Source organism: Poecile atricapillus, chromosome 23, assembly GCF_030490865.1.
Source record: "Poecile atricapillus isolate bPoeAtr1 chromosome 23, bPoeAtr1.hap1, whole genome shotgun sequence".
NCBI classification, from domain to species: domain Eukaryota; kingdom Metazoa; phylum Chordata; class Aves; order Passeriformes; family Paridae; genus Poecile; species Poecile atricapillus.
The window spans coordinates 4882123-4901998 of record NC_081271.1 but is presented as its reverse complement, the minus strand read 5'-3'; the positions used below and the strand labels follow the sequence as shown (position 1 = coordinate 4901998).

General features: G+C 40.9%; 1 protein-coding gene across 1 annotated transcript in view; it reads left to right on the top strand.

The window, feature by feature from the left end:
- The window catches only part of TRIM33 (tripartite motif containing 33), a 36674-nt gene that overhangs the window by 6585 nt on the left and 10213 nt on the right, over positions 1 to 19876 (top strand). The window contains exons 2-11 of the mRNA XM_058855827.1: positions 4479 to 4597; positions 4871 to 5018; positions 7184 to 7316; positions 10213 to 10329; positions 13186 to 13300; positions 14154 to 14300; positions 15444 to 15561; positions 16829 to 17073; positions 17297 to 17461; positions 18250 to 18450. Of these exons, the coding sequence (XP_058711810.1) occupies positions 4479 to 4597; positions 4871 to 5018; positions 7184 to 7316; positions 10213 to 10329; positions 13186 to 13300; positions 14154 to 14300; positions 15444 to 15561; positions 16829 to 17073; positions 17297 to 17461; positions 18250 to 18450 (1508 nt within the window). The remainder of the gene's footprint in view (positions 1 to 4478; positions 4598 to 4870; positions 5019 to 7183; positions 7317 to 10212; positions 10330 to 13185; positions 13301 to 14153; positions 14301 to 15443; positions 15562 to 16828; positions 17074 to 17296; positions 17462 to 18249; positions 18451 to 19876) is intronic.

Below are 19876 nucleotides of genomic sequence, written 5' to 3'. Positions count from 1 at the left end.
TTTTTTCTTGTGCAAAAGCAATGGGTAGGAGTTGAACACACTGATTCCTGAATATGAAGCTGGAGTGGGGACAGTAGCCAAAGAGTTGGCATGAGCTTTCACTGGAGTGTCTCTGTTTTGATCCTACAAGACTGTAAAGGCAGAGAAATCCACCTTTTCCCTTCCTTCGCTGTAGCTCTCAAGCATCCTTGAAATTTGGCAGTATTTTAGTATCCTTGGAATTGATATGTCAGCCTGGAGAAAGCAATTCTAAGCAGATTTTTAATATTTGTTTTATTGAAACTAGTTCAAAATGAAACCTGTTGAAAAAATTACCAGTTTTGATATGCATTCAGAGGAACTTCACTGGGAAGTGTTAAATATATGAGTTTAAATATAGAAGAGTTCTGAGTTACAATTAAGAAAAATACTTGTGTTGCAGCTTTAGGTGTGAGTTGGGAGCGGCAGATTAAAAAGCATCTTCCTCTTGAAATCTGGAGGTTTTTGCAGTGTTCCATAGTGATTTGCTGCTGGATTATGATGCAGGGTTTTTAGCAGCCTTTCTGTTTTTAGGAAAACAAAATCAACTTTCCTCCTCAGTTTACTTTGGTTTTGTGCTTTCTGCCATGCTTTGATGTCTGGTGTAGTTCAGTGTACTTTATCTACACCATAAGCACTTAAAAGGATTACAGAGATGCTGCTCTCATTAGTGTTCTTACTGTCTTTGGCAAATCAGGAGGTCTGATGTGCAGTGTAAGATGTACTGCAGTTGTATAACTGACAGGGAAATCTGTGTGCTGGCATCTCCCTGCTCGGCCAGGACCTTCTGGGCTGCTGGTGACAGCAGGTCCTGGCCTCAGCAGGAGCTGCCAGCAGAGCTGGAGCCTCCAGGGAGGTTCTTGTTGTGTCCTTGGTTTCACTGTCACGGTGATCTGGGCTCCCACTGGGGCAGGAGCAGTCCTTCCCAGGACACGGATCTTTCTTGGGATATGCCAGAATTCTCATTTCCATGGGTGTGGGCTCTGTCCCAGCTCCCATCAATGTGCTGGGGAGAGCTGCTCCCAGGGGTAGGTTTCTGTAGTTCTTACGGATCCATCCCTGACCGCATTCCTGTGTTTCTGTCGGTGCTTTGTGTTGGTCCTCAGCTCCAGAAAGTCTCTGTCTGTCTCAGGAGACTCCATGGGAGTGTGGCACAAGGAATCTGGGAGCCTCGTTCCTCCCTGAATCGTGGGCTGGGGCCTCTGACAGGGAGGAATGGCTCAGGTGAGAAGATGAAACCCCTCTCCCTTTGAGCAGGCTTGGCAGTGCCAGGCAGACTTTTCCTGCCTGCTGGACTGGAGACTCGCAGTCCAAATTTCCAGACAGGAAACTGTTCCTGCTTCTCCCTTCAGTCAGCTTTAGGCAGGGTGAAAGGAAAAACAGAACTCCATTTGGGCTGAGCGTTGTGTGTTGCAACAGATGGGGGACAAGGAATTGTGTATGATTGGAAATTTTTGCTGTTCTGCAGAAGCGTGGGAGCAAAAGCAGTTTCTGATCCAAACTTCATCATTAATTTGGAATAGGACATGAAGGGGAAATGCAGTGCAGAGGACTGTGTTTTTAGAGTGCTGTGGAAGAGGAGTAATGAGTATTTGTGCTCATGGTTGTTACAGGTCTTACACACTTGAGGTGTGTGGTAGAAACAAGTGGGAAAATGGGCGGTGTGGATCCTCTAATGTACAACTAAAGAAGCTTGGAAGCCCACTCCTGTTATCTACAGCTCTTATAAAATAGTTCATCATTTCCTCTGGCCTTTCAGGTCCAAAAGATGATTCTCCCTGAATTTCTTCATGGAAGTATTGATATCCACAGAAGCATCTGTGGGTGGCTGAAGTTTGTAGGGTGCTGAATTGTTCTTTTTTCAGGACCTGAAGCATTACTGTGTTCCTGCAGTTAATGCTGAGGGCAGGATTTTGGTGACAGCATTCTGGAAGGCACAAAGGAACTGCTGCACAAAGTGTTTCAGACCCTCCGTGCAGGGTTTCATGTGGTGTGGTCAGAACTTCTTGAGAGAAACTTCCCCTTTCTCCTCTTTTTGCTTCAGTGCTGCTCTTGTCCTCTGGAGCAACGACTTACAGCTCAAAAATAATATGAAGCCATCTCTGAGGACACAGGAAACCTTGATGGTAATAATTGGGCTTGAGGGAGATCATAAACCAGTCGGACCTTCATAATTTGTATGAATGTGTCTAATTCTGGTTCAGCTGTGATTTGCAAAATAGGTTTGATCTTTAAACAGTAATTTTGACTATGTGCTAATGCTTTTGGAAAGCAGAGTTACAGTGGGAATGTTTGTACCAGGGCTAATGAGTTTGATTTGTTTGATGCAGAAAAACAATGTAGTAAGTTCTGCTGGAGTGTAAATGGGATGATACTTTTATATTTACTTTTATTTTCTTATATAGGTTTTTTAAACATTGAAACTGACAGTGAAAATTTGTTTTTCTCAGAGATTAGTTTGTGCTAAAATACAGTCTCACTAAGGTTTTGCTATAAACTTTGTTAGTTCACAAATCATCTCAAGTTTTGACAGCTAATAATTTCTTTTTTCTATGTAAATGCTGTTTCAGTGTGATTTTCTCTACTTTTCTCTCCTGCCTCACAAAATTAGCCACATCTGTATATTTTCAGTTTCTAATACAAATAGTGCTGCAGTAATTTATTTTTTATTAGATTAAAAGACCAGGATATTAGATGTTTAGTGGCTCATATATTATTGGAAAGCTACTGCTGCAAATAAAGGGTGTTGAGATGCGGAAAAGGTGTGTAATGTGCTAAATGAGAATTACAAGGCCTTGTCTTTGGGTTTTGATCTCTTGAGGTGTGTGCGGGTTTTATTTGAATGTGGAAGTGCAAAAATTTGGTTTTGGACTGTGAGAGCAGGACCTGCCCATCCCCTGTGTCCTCTGACGGGGGCAGTGCACAAGGTGGAATTACCCCTGGCCAGAATCCAGCCTGTGGGCTCTCACTTGGATCAAAAAGCTTGATTTTATTGAAGCTTTCATTGGTTTGGCTACTTTAAAACCAACACAAAAGTTGCCTTGCAGGAAGGTGTTTTAATCTATAGGATTTGACTTGCTGTTGTCTAGAAATTACAAACCTTGAACTTCTTCTGTTTTGTAGTTCTCCTGAAATATTTTGTGGGTTTGACCCAAGGCAGGACTAAAAATTGAGGTTAGGTTAGGTTTGGTTTGGATGGAGTAGTTTTAATGGTAAATACCTGAAATTTTTGTTCTGTGAGTATATACACTTCAGCTGTATATAAAGAATTTTGTCTCTCAGTTGCAAGAAAACCTCAAAGTTCAGCATATGAAGAAGGTTTCACTGTGTGTGAAAGCTCTTGTACGTGTAGCTGCTGCAGTACTGGTTATTTTTCATATCCTGCTCTTGAGATCTGTTTGATTTGGTGAGACAGGGAATTTTTAGTTGGATTATTGTTGCTCTGCTGTGAATCTCCTGTGTTCTGAAGCCATCATTAATTTTAGCACTTGAAAAAATTAATACTACTCCACTACTAATGTAATTAATTTCCCTGAAATAAGGCCTGCTGTCCTAATTGAATATCCACAAAGGAGCTGAGCATCATTTAATTACACTCCTCAAAGTTGTTTTAGTGTATAAAAATACCCAATGACTTGGAAAGCTTCTTGAAGATTTTATTCTCAATAAATTGTATAGGAATTTGATTTAAGATCAAATGATACTTCTTTGAAGTGTGAGCCACTACCTAAGTTATAAATAGCTTTTCAAACCTTTATGGGGGTTGTTCACAGACATCTTTCAATGTCAGTTTGGTTCATGTAGTAACTTCTTTGCAGCTCTGCTGAGGATTTAAAACTAATTTAGTGATTAAAATGGATAACAAAACAGGATGTTGGTATTGTATTGTTTCATCTGATCTCATGGAAATAGATTATATTAGAAATCTTCCTGGCCTGCCTGGGAGAGCACCGAGACATGGTACTGCCATGGTGTTTTCAGGAACATCACTAAAGTCACCCCAGCTACCTGGGCACAGCCTCTTAATGCTTGTCTTGGGACAGGCTGGACCAATTGTTCTAAAAAATAATTAAAAACAAAGTGTCTTGAGTTTCGTAATCTAAAATGAACAGAAGAAAAAATTAAATATTCGCTTGGGGAGAACAAATTACTTGGCCAAAAAAATAGGATTTTTGAGGAAGAAATAAGTAGGAAAAACAGTATGATGTAGAAATTATCTCACCTAGGTGGGGGATCCTTTTCTGTAGAGATTTGTGGGGGTTTTTTGGGATTAGTTGAGGGAGTATATTTTGGGGTGAAACCTGTTCTACACCTGCAATGGCTGGCTTTTAATGACAGTGTCAACTGTGGAATCCTTTACCCAGGTGAAACGAGGAGTGTGCTTTGTGTTCTGTGCTCCTGGGTACGTTGATTTGTGAGTTTTGTTGCCCTAAAGGTCTTTGGGCTGCTGTGTTTTGCAGTGGGGGTGATCCGGTGCCCAATCTGCCGCCAGGAGTGCCGGCAGATTGACCTGGTGGACAACTACTTCGTGAAGGACACCTCAGAGAGCCCCAGCAGCTCCGACGAGAAGTCAGAACAGGTAGGGAGGGACCTTCCTGCCTGCCCAGCCTCTTGATTTCTGGGGCTGTCAGTGCTCCCCAGAACAATTCTGGTGCCTTTTCCCCAACCCTCCTCTGATTTCTGGGACATCAGTGCTCCCCAGAACATTCTGGTGCCCTTTCCCCAGCCCTGCTCTGCTCTCTGGTCCTGTCAGTGCTCCCCAGAACAATCCTGGTGCTCTTTCCCCAGCCCTTTCTGCTCTCTGGCACTGTCAGTGCTCCCCAGGACCATTCTGGTGGCTTTTCACCTGCAGGTGTGTACCAGCTGCGAGGACAACGCCAGTGCCGTGGGTTTCTGTGTGGAGTGTGGGGAATGGCTGTGTAAGACCTGCATAGAAGCTCACCAGCGAGTAAAGTTTACTAAAGATCACATGATCAGGAAAAAAGAGGATGTGTCGTCAGGTGAGTGTTGGGTGTCATTTTGTCCTGCCTGTTCCAAGAGCCTTTTCTCATTATACGTTAAAAGAGAGGGGGAAGATGATAGAGATAACAATCAACTCTGTGTCTTTCTCCCAGGATTTGGGAAAAAACACAGTAAAAAGTTACCAGTTCAAAATTAGTAGCTGTAATAATAGAAGAACTGAATTTATGACAGTTATAGCTATATATATATATATAATGATGCTTTGTGTAGTTTGATGTCCAGTGCCTTTGGAAAGCATTTAGATTAATTCTTAATTATCTTTCTGTTTAGTAGAAAAAGTAACTAAATGGAGGGGTTGGAATCTGGAGAGCAGTGGCATATTGATAGTCTTATCCATTGTCCAAGAAAATTACACATTTTGCTGCATTTTGTTCTAAGAAGCAATTACTGTTCTCTCTGTAGAAATGTATAGAAGTTTTTAGTTACCATCAATATATGGTGTTACTTTGTATTGATATTGTTGAGTAAATGTAGAATTTTAATCCATTTTAGGTTTAGATCTCTCAGTGAGCGAAATTTGATACATGAAGTGTGTGTGTGTAGGGTTTGTTTAGGTGTGCAGCCTTATTAGAAGTAAACTCTTAAACTGTTGTTTGATCATATAACATTTGTAGCCTATTGAGGTAATGTGGAAAATCATCTCAGAATAGGTCCAGGCTATCTGGATTTTCTCATGTATAGCCTGTTGAGGTAATGTGGGAAATGTTCTCCAAAAAGGTCCAGGATATCTGATTTTAGCTTAGAAAATTCTATTTGTAAATGGGTTAAAAGTTCTTATTTAAAGACTTGTAGGTTCTCCACAGTCTGGATGTGTCTGAAGAATGATCATACTGAGGAAGAGAAATCTTGACACTTTGTTCTCTTCATTTAAATTAATTTAAAATTAATTAAAATCTTCATAGTTGTTTTGTTGTATCATTTCAAAGGAACAAACAGTACTTTTCTTTCTGAAAATGGTTTAATAGTTAAAAAGTTTGCTGTTTGAGCTTAGTTCTTTCAGACACGGATCTTATTTCATTTGCTCTATCAAATAAACTTCATTTTGGAGAGGCTTCTCTTTATGTTTTAATGAATATCTTTAATAAGAAATATTATCCATTTAAGATTAAATGCATTAAGCCTCATAGATGAGAAACCCTTAAATTCAATCAGATTATAGGGATTTAGAAAGAATTACTGCTGTTTTTACAAGGAATGCTAAATTGTGACTCTCAATGTGATATTACAGCTCAGCTTTCCCTTTGATACCTGCTGGGAAGGGGCTGGAAAGTGACTGTTCCAATAAAGTAAACTTTCTATCAGAAACGTTGTTCATTGTGATTGTGGGGAAGGGCTGGTCATTGTTTTTTTCTTCCTAAACTCAAAGATGTGCCCTGAAGACTTTAAATTTCTCTCAGTGAGTGGCAGCTGTAGGTTCATCAGCTCTTTCTTTATAATAACTTGCATGATATAACCAGCTTCAGAAATGTTAGAGTGAGGGAAATGTTCATGTTTTAAACCTTACCTGCTGTACCTTCCAAAGGCTGCTTTCCTCTTTGCTAAACTCAAAATATCTTCAGAACACTGTGCAGCACTTTTTTAGTAAACCCAGAACTACTTTTTTGCCATGACTTGTTATTTGGGGGTTTAAGTAACTCTTAACACAGGCAGCATTTGCTTTGCAGTTCCCACTTCAGTTGTGTTTGACTAAATGAGGTGTTTGAAGGGATAACCTAGAAAACTCCATGGGGTCAAAAATAAAAAGGTTTGAAGATTTGACCCATCCTTCAGCGTGTCAGAGGTGAGATTGTATGGAATTAAATCTCTATGAGCACATACACATGGTGCTGGTGTTTGTGTGCAGTCTTACAGGGCCTTTTGGGTGCTCATGAGAAAAGAGGAATTTCTCCTCCTCCTTGAATGAATAAAGTGAAAACAGCTATTAACCACTGGCACAGTAAATCAGAGTTGTGAAGGTTGCAAAAGACCTCTGAGATCATCAAGTCCAACCCCTGACCTGATGTACTCACAGTAACTTCAGCATGAGAACAGATCTGGAGGTGCTTTTGCAAGTTCTTGGTTGTTACTGGAAGTTAGTTGTTTTGCTCTTCAGATTGTCTAAATTTTATTTTAAAATGCACAAATGGTTTGTTTTTAAAAACAGAGGCCGTGGGAGCATCTGGTCAACGTCCTGTTTTCTGCCCTGTCCACAAACAAGAGCAGTTAAAACTTTTCTGTGAAACCTGTGACAGGCTGACATGCAGAGACTGTCAGTTACTGGAACACAAAGAACACAGGTACAGATATTCCCATGTCTTAACTCCTGTGGTGTGCTGTCTCAGAGGATGAAGTGGCATTGATGTGAGCTGCTTGTGTTGGAAATTCTGCTGTGTTCAGTCCTTGTTGGACTGAAACCATCCCTTTCAAAGGAGAACTTGAGTGGAGTGATGAAAATTTGGTCAGTTGGTTGAGCTTTGTCAAGTCTCTTAAAATCAGAACCAAACAAAGATGGGCTGAGAAGGTTTGGTGTGATTCAGGTGTTAATTTGCTTGGCAGTTCCCAGGGCTGTCACTGTGTTTGGGATTTGAATGGAAATTCCTGCAGCCCTGAACACCTGGTGCTGTAAAAGAAGCAAAAGTGATGGAGTGAGTCATGGGTGAGGTAATTTTCTGAAAGGGCTTATTTGATTGTGCAACAGTCTTTAAGGGAATTTTGTAAAGGAAAGTCTAAATTTTGCCTCTTACATTGGTATATTCTTCTAGTGCAGAGAGGAAAAATTGTTTGGGCTTAGTTGGTTAAAAGTTGCCTCATTCCAAGTAAAAAGAAATGTTGGATTTGCCTGCTCTAGAAAAAGAGTTGGAACTCCTTTAAGACACATTCTGAGTTCCTGCTCTTTAGCAGCTCTGTCATGTAGTTGTTTGAATGTCTGAACAAATATTTTTCAGTGTTATAAGAGAGAATCTGGAGATAGCACATTTATCAACCACTGCACCACTGCTTTTCCTTAACTCTTCTCTGTAAAGGTATAATATTGAATTTAGAGGTGTTTTTTTCAGAACAGTGATTATTCTCAGACTGCTACAGCAGCCTGTGGAGAACTTTTACTTTTGAAATTATTCTTATTAAAACATTAACACCCTCAAATATTCCTGCTCTGTTCTTTCATAGGCTTGATCATAAACATCCTGGATGACTCCCTGATCACAAAGGGTGCTCTCCTTGATATATTTGCTAACTTGGTTTCTTTGCATCTGTTTTATGCATGTTGCTAATAGATTAACAGATGGATCTTGTCTTACCTACCTGTGCTCTTCCAGAAAGAGAATTCATTGTTATTAATGTGCTTTTTTTTTTTCAGAATATTATTTCCATATGGTTCTGTGTGCAGGTGTGAATTACAGATGATTAAGGCACTGCTTTGTCTGCCTGAAGTACAGCTGAGATTTTGTGGAGAATCATACCAAGTGGAAAAAGAATTGATTTTAATCCCCTGTTTTCTTCATACCTGAAATCCTAACAGTTTACACCAAAGCAGGGGAATCAGCATTTCAGTAGCTCCATGGTCCAGTGTTCAGAGTTTCAGTCATAGAATTCCAGAATGGTTTGGGGTTGGAAGGGACCTTAAAGATCATCCAGTTTCACCCTTGTAATGGGGAGGGATTGCTGGGGATTCTGTAGAAAGCTGACAATTCTTTTAGCAGCCTGTGTGATTCCTCTAATTTGGGTAGTTTCCAGTCCACACACTTGGGAAGCTGGAAGTACAATACTGAAAAAAGAAAAGTATTTCAGCTGTAGCAAGAAGAGCTACAGCAAAATTTTAGCAGCACGAGCTGAATGTACATTTTTCATTTCTCCTTCAAGTGGAAATATGAGTTTGAACTTAATGAAAATAATTTCAGAAAATCAGCAGTTCCCAAACATTCAAATTTTGCTGTCTTTGGGCCTTAGGAATGCTACTTTTTAGTATTATACTATCTAAAATCTCATGCTGCTGTCTGTCCGTAAGAACTTTAGACTGTTCTTAGAAAGAGCAAAATTCCAGCATTGAAACTGAAGAATCTGGATTCTTAGAGTTCAGACTTGTCTGTTTCTGGTACAAACTGAATTAACAGGAGCAGAGTTGTTTATGGTGTGAATGATGTTCTTTATCTGAGTCCCTGTTATCATGGTTGTGAGTCATTTAAATAATAAAACTGTCTTGCTGTGAGTTTGATGACAATCCAGACGGTCTTTTCCTGTTGGATTGTAATGTTCTGGATTTTGACAGAAAACAACACTACTGTCTTCTTCCTTTTCTTTGGGAGATGGTGTAAGTTGTTTCTAATGCACTTTATAGAATGCTTCATTAATTGCAGGAATTTTCTGCCAATCTGAATATTGGGAAAACATTGTCAAGGTGTTCTGGGACCTTAAGTTTTCCCTGTTCTTAACAAATTACATTTCAGAAGCATGAAGTTTATTTATTGCAAAGACAAGGCTTAGCAAGTGACTGTTAGGAATCCTGGATCTTCAGCAGTTGATCAGAAAACATGGAAATTCATGGAGCTGCTTTAATTCCCCTTTTCCATTTTCAGCAGAGGCATTTTGCTTCTGTGGCATTCTTAATTCCAGTATTTTAGGAAAAGGCACCTAATCCTGTTATTTTCCCTCAGTGTTGGTACTTACTCTCTTTTCAGATGAAGTAATGGAAAGTACTGTGTTCTTCACTTGGAAGTATTAGAGGTGGAAAAAACTTGGAAGTTTTTTAATAGGGAAATTTTCTTAAGATTAAACGAATGCAGTCAAATATGAACAGTGTCATCTCAGCTGAAAAACTGGGCAATTTTGGATAGTTTAGGGTTTTTTTGGGTTTTTTTTGGGAATCCTTTATTGTGTGTTTAAGCTATTGGTGCATTTTCCTCATCAAACTCTGAGGTTCCTGTTCCATAGCCTGCTATGCTGGGAAACAAGGCAGTGCATCTCTGTGTGGTTGGAATTGGTAATCCCACAGAAGTTCAGTCTCCTGGCCAGTAGCAAAGGACTTTATCAACATTTAAACATTTTGCACACTGGTCAGACTATGCAGAGTCTGGTTTTTCTCAGTGTTTTGTCATATTTTTTTCAAAATTTCATGGCTTTGTACCTAAACTGGGAACCCTGAGTTCCAGCCCACTGCCCCTTGGTAATCGGTGTCTTCTCTTGCCTGTTGAAAAGGTACCAGTTCCTGGAAGAAGCTTTTCAGAACCAGAAGGGTGCAATTGAGAACCTGTTGGCCAAACTTCTTGAGAAGAAGAATTATGTAAATTTTGCAGCTGCCCAAGTTCAAAATAGGTGAGTTGCCCAAAATGATCAGCTATTTCACTGGCTTTTTAATGAATCACAGTAAGATGAATGATGGGACTGGAATAATACATTGGAGTTAATTCTGTATCTTAATTATTATTCATAATGATTATTTTCCCACCTACAAGACTGCATGTCTTGGAAGTTGTTACAACAAATGTTAAAGGTTGTCTTTAGTGACAACTTTGAATAGAACCAAAGGCATGCCATATTTCTTACATTTTGGGGATGGGGGAGAAAAATAAGAAATAAAAAAAGGCAAGAAAACCCATCCTATGGTTTCTTCTAAGTTAGCTCTAGGTGACAAAAAGGTTGAAATGTTAAAATATTTTTATGTTCCTTATGAACGCCTCTGACAACTGTGTAACAAAAACTTGGTGTGAATTTGAATAGGAAATTGTGGTTGGTTGTGGGGTTTTGATAGGGTTTTTTTTTTTAGGTAGCTTCACTTAAGATTTCCAGGGTTATTTGAAATTCAACGTCATTTAAATACTGAATATAGAAGCAGAGGGAGCACGTGATCTCTGGTGGCTTTGCACCCACTTGGGTGACGTGGTTGTGCTGCAGCTCAGGGAATTCCACCATGATTCTCAGTGGTTTTGTGAGCCTTCGCAGCTTTTAGGTCATTTGCAAACTGACACATCAGTTGGGGGTGGAAAGTACAAGGGCAGGAGGAGGATGTGTACCGCGGATAGAAAGAGAAGTTCTGCAAATTTTTAACTCCTTGTGGTGCCATCTACATTTAGAAAAAAAGCAGTGTAAGGGAGGAAGAACATACAGCACGACAGAGGCAAATGTGTGAAGAGGGAAGTAATAAAAATTGGTATTTTTATGTGCTGATTTTCCATGGCAGTCTTTGAAAGGTCCCCAAATACAACACTGTTGTGTTTTTTTACACACTTGAAGAGACAGAAGTGCAGTCACATAGGCAGTAATTAAACTAAAAGCTCAAGAAATATCACAAAGCATTCTCTGATAGGAATTCCAGGCCAGGAATGGGTGATGCACATATGAGTAACAAATTGTAATGGGGGAGGTTTTTTGCCCAAGAGTTTCTGGCTTCAGTGAATTTCTGCAGCGTGGGATTGAGTTGTGTCAAGATCTCAGTTTTCTGCTGAGCCAAATGGCTGGTGCAGGTGAGGCAATTCATTACACTGCTTTGCTGGCGTGTAGGACACAAAATCCATCATCATAAAAACTTCAGGGAATGGGAAAAAGAAAGGTATTACAATCTTGTTGCCAGTGTTGGCAGATGGTACAAAGTCACCATCATCTGTGATGGTGGAACTTGGAAGTGTTGAAGGAATGGCTCTGCTGGAATAACTGTTGGGTACCAAAGCCAAGGTGGATGCCATGGACTTAATGAAGGGTTGGTTGGGTGTTTTTTGGAGTGGGAGACCAGGTTGTCATGAAAAACCACATGTGTCCCAGGTGCCTGTCTTGGTTTGAAAACACTGCTAAGGAAGGCAGGGATATCCCTTGAAATGGAAAAATTCCATTCCCACCCCTCCTTCTGAATTATTATAATCTTGAAATCAAGGGGCTCTCAGGCAAAGATATAGGAATAGGAATAACAGTGCTTTACTAGGAAAATTAAAATTAAAATGCAGTAGTACAAGAAAAAAACAAACAAAAGGAAAACAACAGTCAGAATACAGCCTGACACCCTGTTGGGCAGGGTATTGGGAGCAGTCCCATTAAATGGTGGCTACAATTCTCCTGGGGTGACAGATGTGGTTCTGTTGGAACAGTGATCTTGTAGATGGGTGTAGTTTTCTTCTGAAGGTTCAGTGGTGGTGAAATGGGTTCAGTCTCCTCTGGGAGTCCAATGGAGAAAGGCTGACTCTGGTGCTCTAAATCCCAGATTATATCCAGGTAGGAATGCTTGGCTCCTCCCACTGGGTGGAGCATCTCACAATGGGAAGATGGAATTCTATCAGTCATGCATCATTCTGTTAATGGGCTCAATGGCCCATTAACAGAAGAGATCCCCCTGCAGGGAGGATGGGTCATGGAAGAGATAAAGAACACTGTCCCACCTGGTTTTGAAATGGTAATAGAATACAGACTTTTGGTTACATCCTGCAAGACAGTGCCTTAAAGGGCTTTGACCCCAGCATGTTCATCATCAGACAGTGAGTGTTGGTGCTGTGGCTGAGTGACATCAGATCCTTCATCTGGCAGCAAAAATCCTCTTAAAAAAAGGACAACTTACATCTTCCATTGGCTCATGGCTAAGGTTCTGCAGCAACGTGATCTCATTAGATTAAGGATCAAATAATCCAGAATTTCCATGACTTTAAGAAACACTATTTCAAATTCTGTGGACAGAGCTCAAGATGATTTGCTTGAATCTGAAGAAGCTGCAAATGCACTAAAACTGAGGAAGATTGGCAGTGATGAAGTGGGTACAAAAATCTGACAGCCAGTAGTAGTAAAGCACAAGAGAATAATCTAGACTAATACCAGGCACATCATTAGTGAAGTGTTTATGTCTTTATTGTGTATTAATTACAGGTCTGTAATAACTTTTTTGTTACAAGGGAGGAATTAATTTGAAATTCAAGGTTGATTTCTTTTCTGGTTAATATAAATTATCTTAAAAGTTTAAAGCATCAGATATAAATTTTTCATAGTGAGTGACAGAATTTGGATATAAATGTATAAATGTACATACAGACACATGTGGTTGTGGCTGGTTATTTCTCTATATTTCTCTATATCAAGTGTGTAAACTACAAGGACTTTCATATTACTTGAAGTGAAACTAGTTGTGAATTTGTATTTGGCAGTGAAGTGTAAAGTGACTGACAATCCACTGCTTTTTTTGTTATTGTTTTTTAGGATAAAAGAAGTAAATGAAACCAACAAACGAGTAGAACAGGAAATCAAAGTGGCTATATTCACCCTCATCAATGAAATCAATAAAAAGGGAAAATCTCTCCTACAGCACCTTGAGGTACACTTGAAATAAAAAGGAATGGTGGTGTTGAGTTTCCAGTCCTTTATTGAGGACTCACATTTGAAAATGGTTGGTTTGGTGTGACTGCAGGTGCTGTGGTACTGAAACTGCCTCTGAGTGGCATGGTGCAATTAAATCTCTTGTTTCTCCTCTCATTAAAGCCCATAGCTCCTTCAGTTTGGTGTCTATGCCTCATATTCAAAATTGGACTCATTGTAAAGAAGTGTCTGAAAATCTCCTTTTCATGTTCTATTTGCCATATTTCTGTATTATAACATAATTCTAAGGTGTGTATAATTTAATTATTTCCTCAGATAGCTTTTTAAGGTTCACGTAAGAACAGACAGCAGTTTCATTTGTACATGAAGGTGTAATGCTGGTATTTAAAGTTGTGTAATAGAGCATAATAAAGGAGACCATGAGTTCAAGCATCCTTTCCAGATGGCACATTATGAATAACTGCATTCTGACTTTTATTAAAATCCATGAAAATTTAACTTATTATTACTTGTTTTATCTGAAAAGAGGAAATCCATTGTATGAAGTTGGTTCAGTGCATATGGCCAGGCTGCCATGAAAAATTTAAGATCAGATAAATCACAATAGATTTTTCCTGTTTAAGGAACAATTATATGGCAAGGAAATCAAATGTTCCTGGAAAAATAGAGTAACTTGATCATTAGTAAAAGAAATAATGTAAAATTACATGAATTTTAGCTTTTTTTGTTTAAAGAAACATTTGTTTAAAATTTTCGTGGGCTGTTTTCCTTTAGATACAAAACCTGACAGCAATTTACATTTTCCTTCTACATCTGAAAGCCCAGTTGTAATAAAGTTTGTTTCTTTGCAGAATGTAACAAAGGAGAGACAGATGAAGTTGATACAGCAGCAGAATGACATCACTGGTCTGTCACGACAAGTGAAGCACGTGATGAACTTCACTAATTGGGCGATCGCAAGCGGCAGCAGCACTGCCCTGCTCTACAGCAAGCGCCTGGTGAGGGCACCCTGGGGCTGGGAGCCAGAGAATCCCCTGAGCTGGAAGGGACTCACTCACAGGGGTCGTTCAGTCCAACCCCTGGCCCTGCACAGACACCCCAAACCCCACCCTTGGCATCCCTGGAGCTGTGTCCAAACGCTCCTGGAGCTCTGGCAGCCTCCAGGCTGTGCCCATTCCCTGGGGAGCCTGGGCAGTACTTTTTTTCTTCCTGGGGGAAGAAACTTCCCTGAGATCTAACCTAACCCTCTTCTGACCCAGCTCCAGCCATTCCTGGCTCCTGTCCCTGCTCACAGAGATCAGAGCTGTCCCTCTGCTGCTCCTCAGGAAGAAGCTGCAGCCCTCAGTGAGGTCTGACCTCAGGCCCCTCTTCTCCAGCAGAACAAAGTGCTCTCAGCCACTCCTCGTGTGGCTGCACATACCTGGCTGTGCAGTTCTGTCTCAATCCCTTTGTCCAGAGAGGGGAAAAATTCCAGTATAGCTGGAGCAAGATAAGACACAAAGTCAAGTGTTGGTAACCAAAAGAGTAATTCACTTTTCCTGACATGGATACACCCAGTTCTGCATGGGCAGGGCGTTCACCTGTACCCCCAGAGGTGTGCTCACCACTGGTACTGTAGACCATCATTCTCACACCAACTTTCAGAGTCTGGGAACATGTCCTGAGCCACAAACACAGAGGGGCAGGGGAATCAAATGTATCCATAGTGAGATTAAGACACAAATGAGGTCAAATGTTGGTAATCCAAAGGATACACCCAGTTCTGCCATGTGGGTCCATCATGGGCCTTCATGGTACTGTATCTTCAAACAGAGCAAAGCAAATTCACTCTTTACCATAATGGTTTAGGGAGTGTTAGTGTAGAAGGAATGGGGTCAGCTCTGTGAAGGCACCTCAGTGTTTCACTGGAGTCATTGCAGTAGTGTTGTGGTGGAAGTGCTGCTCTGCAATCCTCAAAGTAAAGAAGTTGTGCAATGTGGGATTTTCCCAATGAACTGAGAATTTTCCAGACTATGAACCAAATTTGCTGCTGCTAGTCCTTGCTGGTGTTTCATGGCCTAAACTCTCAGGGCAAACACATAGTTGTTGTTTCTCATTATTGATTTCTTTGTCAGCAGCAGAGTGCTTTTGTTTTCTCTCAGATAACGTTCCAGCTGCGGCATATCCTGAAGGCCCGGTGCGATCCCGTCCCAGCTGCCAATGGAGCCATCCGCTTCCATTGTGACCCCACCTTCTGGGCTAAGAATGTTGTCAATTTGGGTGAGAAAACTGGGGTTTTTTTATTCTGTGATACTGGGAAAACTCTTGAATTGGGGGTGTTCATCCAGCAGGAGTGAGTGCAGTACAATACATCTCTTAATGTAGGAGACAAAATTCTCTTGACGTAACCCATCCAGTCCAGATTCTCCTCATCTGCTCTGTTCTTTCTATTAGCAAAGCTTTTTCTAAATGGATATTGTTTTCCAGTGGGAATGGTTCTGGGAAAGGCCCTAATCACAGAATGGTTTGGATTGAAAGCGATCTTAAAAGTCATCTCATTCCACCCCCTGCCGTGGGCAGGGACACTTTCCACTACCCCAGATTGCTCCAAGCCCTGTCCAACCTGGCCTTGGTTGGACTTCCAGGGCTGGGGCAACCACAGCTTCTCTGGACTGGACATTAGACCTGTGTCATTTCTAGTATATTAAATATAATCACTTAGAGTTTGCAAAGCACAGGTTTTGAATGAGAGAAGAGGGCAGAATACAGTGAGACATGGGTACCTGTTGGCACCTGCTTGTGAACTTCTCTGTTGGATAAAAATCTCATAGAAAATCTGATAAAAATACCAACTTCTGTGTGCACTCACTTCTTGCTCTGAGTCCACCATCCAGGTTGGGGTATTCCTGTCTTCAGTCAAGGATGTTTATTCTCTGGGGCAGACAGGAAACAGAAAGGAAGTTGTCAATCTTAATAAAAAGGAACTTGCAGATTCCACTGAGTACACATTCACAGTCAAAAATCAACATTTTGCCTTTTCTGTATAAAAATGGGACAGGGAGAGGCAGTATGGTCCATGACTTTGGAGCAAGACAGGACTTGCTTGTAGCAGTGTTTTGTGTCATGTTTGTAGAACCTGTCTGAAGTCATTCCGTGGTGGGACACTCGAATATCTCTTCCCAGGCTTTGTGTCTTTAGACATAGAAACTTCATGATCAACATGTTTGTTTTCTGTTTATTTCTCATCTTGTCCATTTCTTGTGAACACAGAGAAGTCATTTCTGTCTGCTGTGGCTTTCAGGCTGTGCAGTTCCAGTTCTTTCACTCTTCCCTCACAGATCATGTTTTTAATTTTGCAGTTAGTTCTTGTAGTCTGAGTTCTCTTTTTGCTTTTATCGTGTATGGTTACTGAAGACATAAAGAGGTAATTTCAAGCTTAAATTGTGCTGAGAAAACTGTATTAGAAACATCTGAATATTCCACATATGCCAACCTTTGGAGGATGCTGAGATGTAACTGTTGACTGCTGCTTTTGGGTTTTTTTTAGGTAACCTGGTCATTGAAAATAAACCAACCCCTAGTTACACTCCCAATGTAGTGGTTGGGCAAACTCCTTCAGGAACAAATCACGTCAGCAAAACTCCAGGACAAATCAATCTGGCTCAGCTTCGACTGCAGCACATGCAGCAGCAAGTGTATGCCCAAAAACACCAGCAGCTGCAGCAGATGAGAATGGCCCAGCCATCTGCATCCGTTCCCAGGCAGAGCAGCCCCCAAGTCCTGCAGCAGCAGGTGAGTCCCTTGTGTCTTCTTATTTCACATTCTTTCACCATAACACTGAGATTTAAAGTTGCCCTGTCAAATCTAAACTTACAAAGAAATTTATAAACTAAAATCTTTTTGAGATTTGAGATACTTTAATTGCTTGATGTTATGTTACTACTGCTGTGGAAAGAGATGGGCTTCTTTTCTCCATGTTGAAAGCACAAATTTTAAAAAACCCAAACCCTTGCAGCCTCCCAGGTTGATCAGCATGCAGACCATGCAGAGGGGTAACATGAACTGTGGGGCTTTCCAAGCACATCAGATGAGAATGGCTCAGAATGCTGCTCGTATACCAGGAATCCCACGCCACAATGGACCTCAATACTCCATGATGCAACCTCACCTTCAAAGACAAGTATATCCTGTGTACACGCTTCATTTGTGCCATTGTGCCAGACTTTCATTCCAGTAGATGGTACCTCCAGCTGTAAATGTGTTTATCTGTCCCTCTGTAGCTCACAGCTACACACATTTATATGCTTCTATTCCATGTTGCATTACTGTGCTGTGACAGTTTTGCTGAACGTAAGGAAATTCAAACCTTAGGGGTGGAAATGAAAGCCAGTGTTTGTATTGCAGTTTAGTTCTGGGAAGGAAAATGTTTCCTTTTGCACTTTTCAGTGGCATTCAGCTGAAAAAGAATATTCAGAGGTTTATTAGAGAATAGTGAGGAGTAGTGAAGTTCAAAGTGATGTAGTTGAGGGGTTTTGATTAAATCAGCTGCTGAAGTGTTTTCAAATTCACACCTGAATCATTGATGCAGAGCTCTGCATGCCATTAAGAATAAAAATCCTTGACAGTGAATGTTAATGTGACTGAAATACCAAAAGTGACTTTATATTACTTGAAACAGTTAATTTTATCTTAGAAAAAAGAATTAGACATGTAAACTCTAAAGCTATCTTTGGAGGAAGTAACTGCTTTAAGAAAACACAACTATATAGGAAATAATTTGGTAGAAGAAGTGCTGTCTGTTTAAAATCCAGCCACATGAAGTATTTTTTCCTTTCCAAGTGAAGAAGAATAGCAGTTGCTCTGCCCTCAGTGCTGGCAGGTGCTGTGCTAGCTGTGAGTTTTGCCCCACTTGGGTTGAGGTCTCTCCCCAGGCCCCCGTGACCCAGCCCGCTGTCTGTGTCTCCCCAGCACTCCAACCCTGGCCACGCGGGGCCCTTCCCGGTGGTCTCCGTGCACAACACCACCATCAACCCCACCAGCCCCACCACAGCCACCATGGCCAGCGCCAACCGCGGCCCCACCAGCCCGTCCGTGTCGGCCATCGAGCTCATCCCATCCGTCACCAACCCGGAGAACCTGCCCTCCCTGCCGGACATCCCTCCCATCCAGGTCAGTGCAGCTCCCCTCTCTCTCTGCTTTTGTAGCTGGTCACCAGCACTCGCCCATGGAATTGTGATGTTATCATTCCAAGTTGGAGAATTGTCTTGATAGGACATTCGTGGTTGGGTTCTTTTTCCCCTTGGACTGAGATTGATGAGAAAGAGGCAGTTTTCTCTTGTTCAGACTTCGTTGTTTATTCTTCTTTTATCTATATTACATACATACAAGCTACAAGGAGCTATATGCACTAAGATAGAAAGGTGCAAAATGGCTAACAAAGAACTTCTTCAAGGTTTTTTATGTCTATTTACCGAATTAACAAATGCCAAGTAAATGATTTTTCTTAGTGACTCAATGATCCAACACCTGTGTGCTGCACTGCGGCATTCTCTATCCAATCACTTACTACTACCAAAAAACCTCTAGAAGAAGAAAGAAGGACAAGAGGCAACACCCTGAATCCTCCATCTTGTCTTTGGTTTTTTAAACCAGTTTAAACTCTAACTTTTTCACCCAGTGACTTAAGAAAACTTTCTAATCTACACACTTACACTCTTAGTTTTTCTATTTAACTTTAACAGTTGTTTTCAGAATGTTATATGAAATTCAGTGCTTTCTTGGATGTCAGAGCCAGGTATTAGAGATAAGGGCACACTCTCTGTGCCTCTGACTCCAACATAGAATTAAAATAGGCATGTAGCTGGTTTATCCATATAGGGCTGACCCGCTCTTTAGATTAATCAATATTTAATGTGTCCTGTAGTAAAATTAAGACTTAAATAAAAATTAAGCCCTTAAAATTAACCCTTAATTAATCTCAAGAACTGTGTTTACTTCTTTTCTTCTGCAACACCGTCTTGTGGGAAGATATCAGTAGAATAATTAATAGTGATGTATTATTTTGAGTGCCCTGAAGGGTGATTTATGCAGGGTTAAAGCTGCCTGGAGTTTCTCTTCAATATTCCTAGAAGGAACAGGAAGCACAGAGGGGACATGTCCCATTGTCCCACAGAGGGGACACAGGCTGAGGTAGATATGTAAGTCGAGCTCATTTGGAGAGGGGACAAGCACAATGTGATGTTCATGTGGAGGCAAAGGAAGTAAAAGTAATGTGTTTTCTGCAGGAGTGTTTAGGAGGGAAGGAGGATGATGGCTTCATCCTGAGAACAGCACCTTTCCATTGAAATGCTTGTGTAAAACCCAGGAGGTGTGGTCACAATACAGGAAACAAAAATAAATTTCGTCCAAGATGATCTGCTAGAATATCTTTGGAATCTTTGCAGTTCTTAAATGTTGAGCCTCCTCAGGAGGCTGCAGCTCATTTGCTAATGTGACAATGGTGGGGAAGGAGGAATCCCATCTCAGTGTGAGCAATTGGCAGTGCTGAGGCTTTATAACCAAACACCAGTGTGAGTGGTTGTGGCTGGTTCAGCTG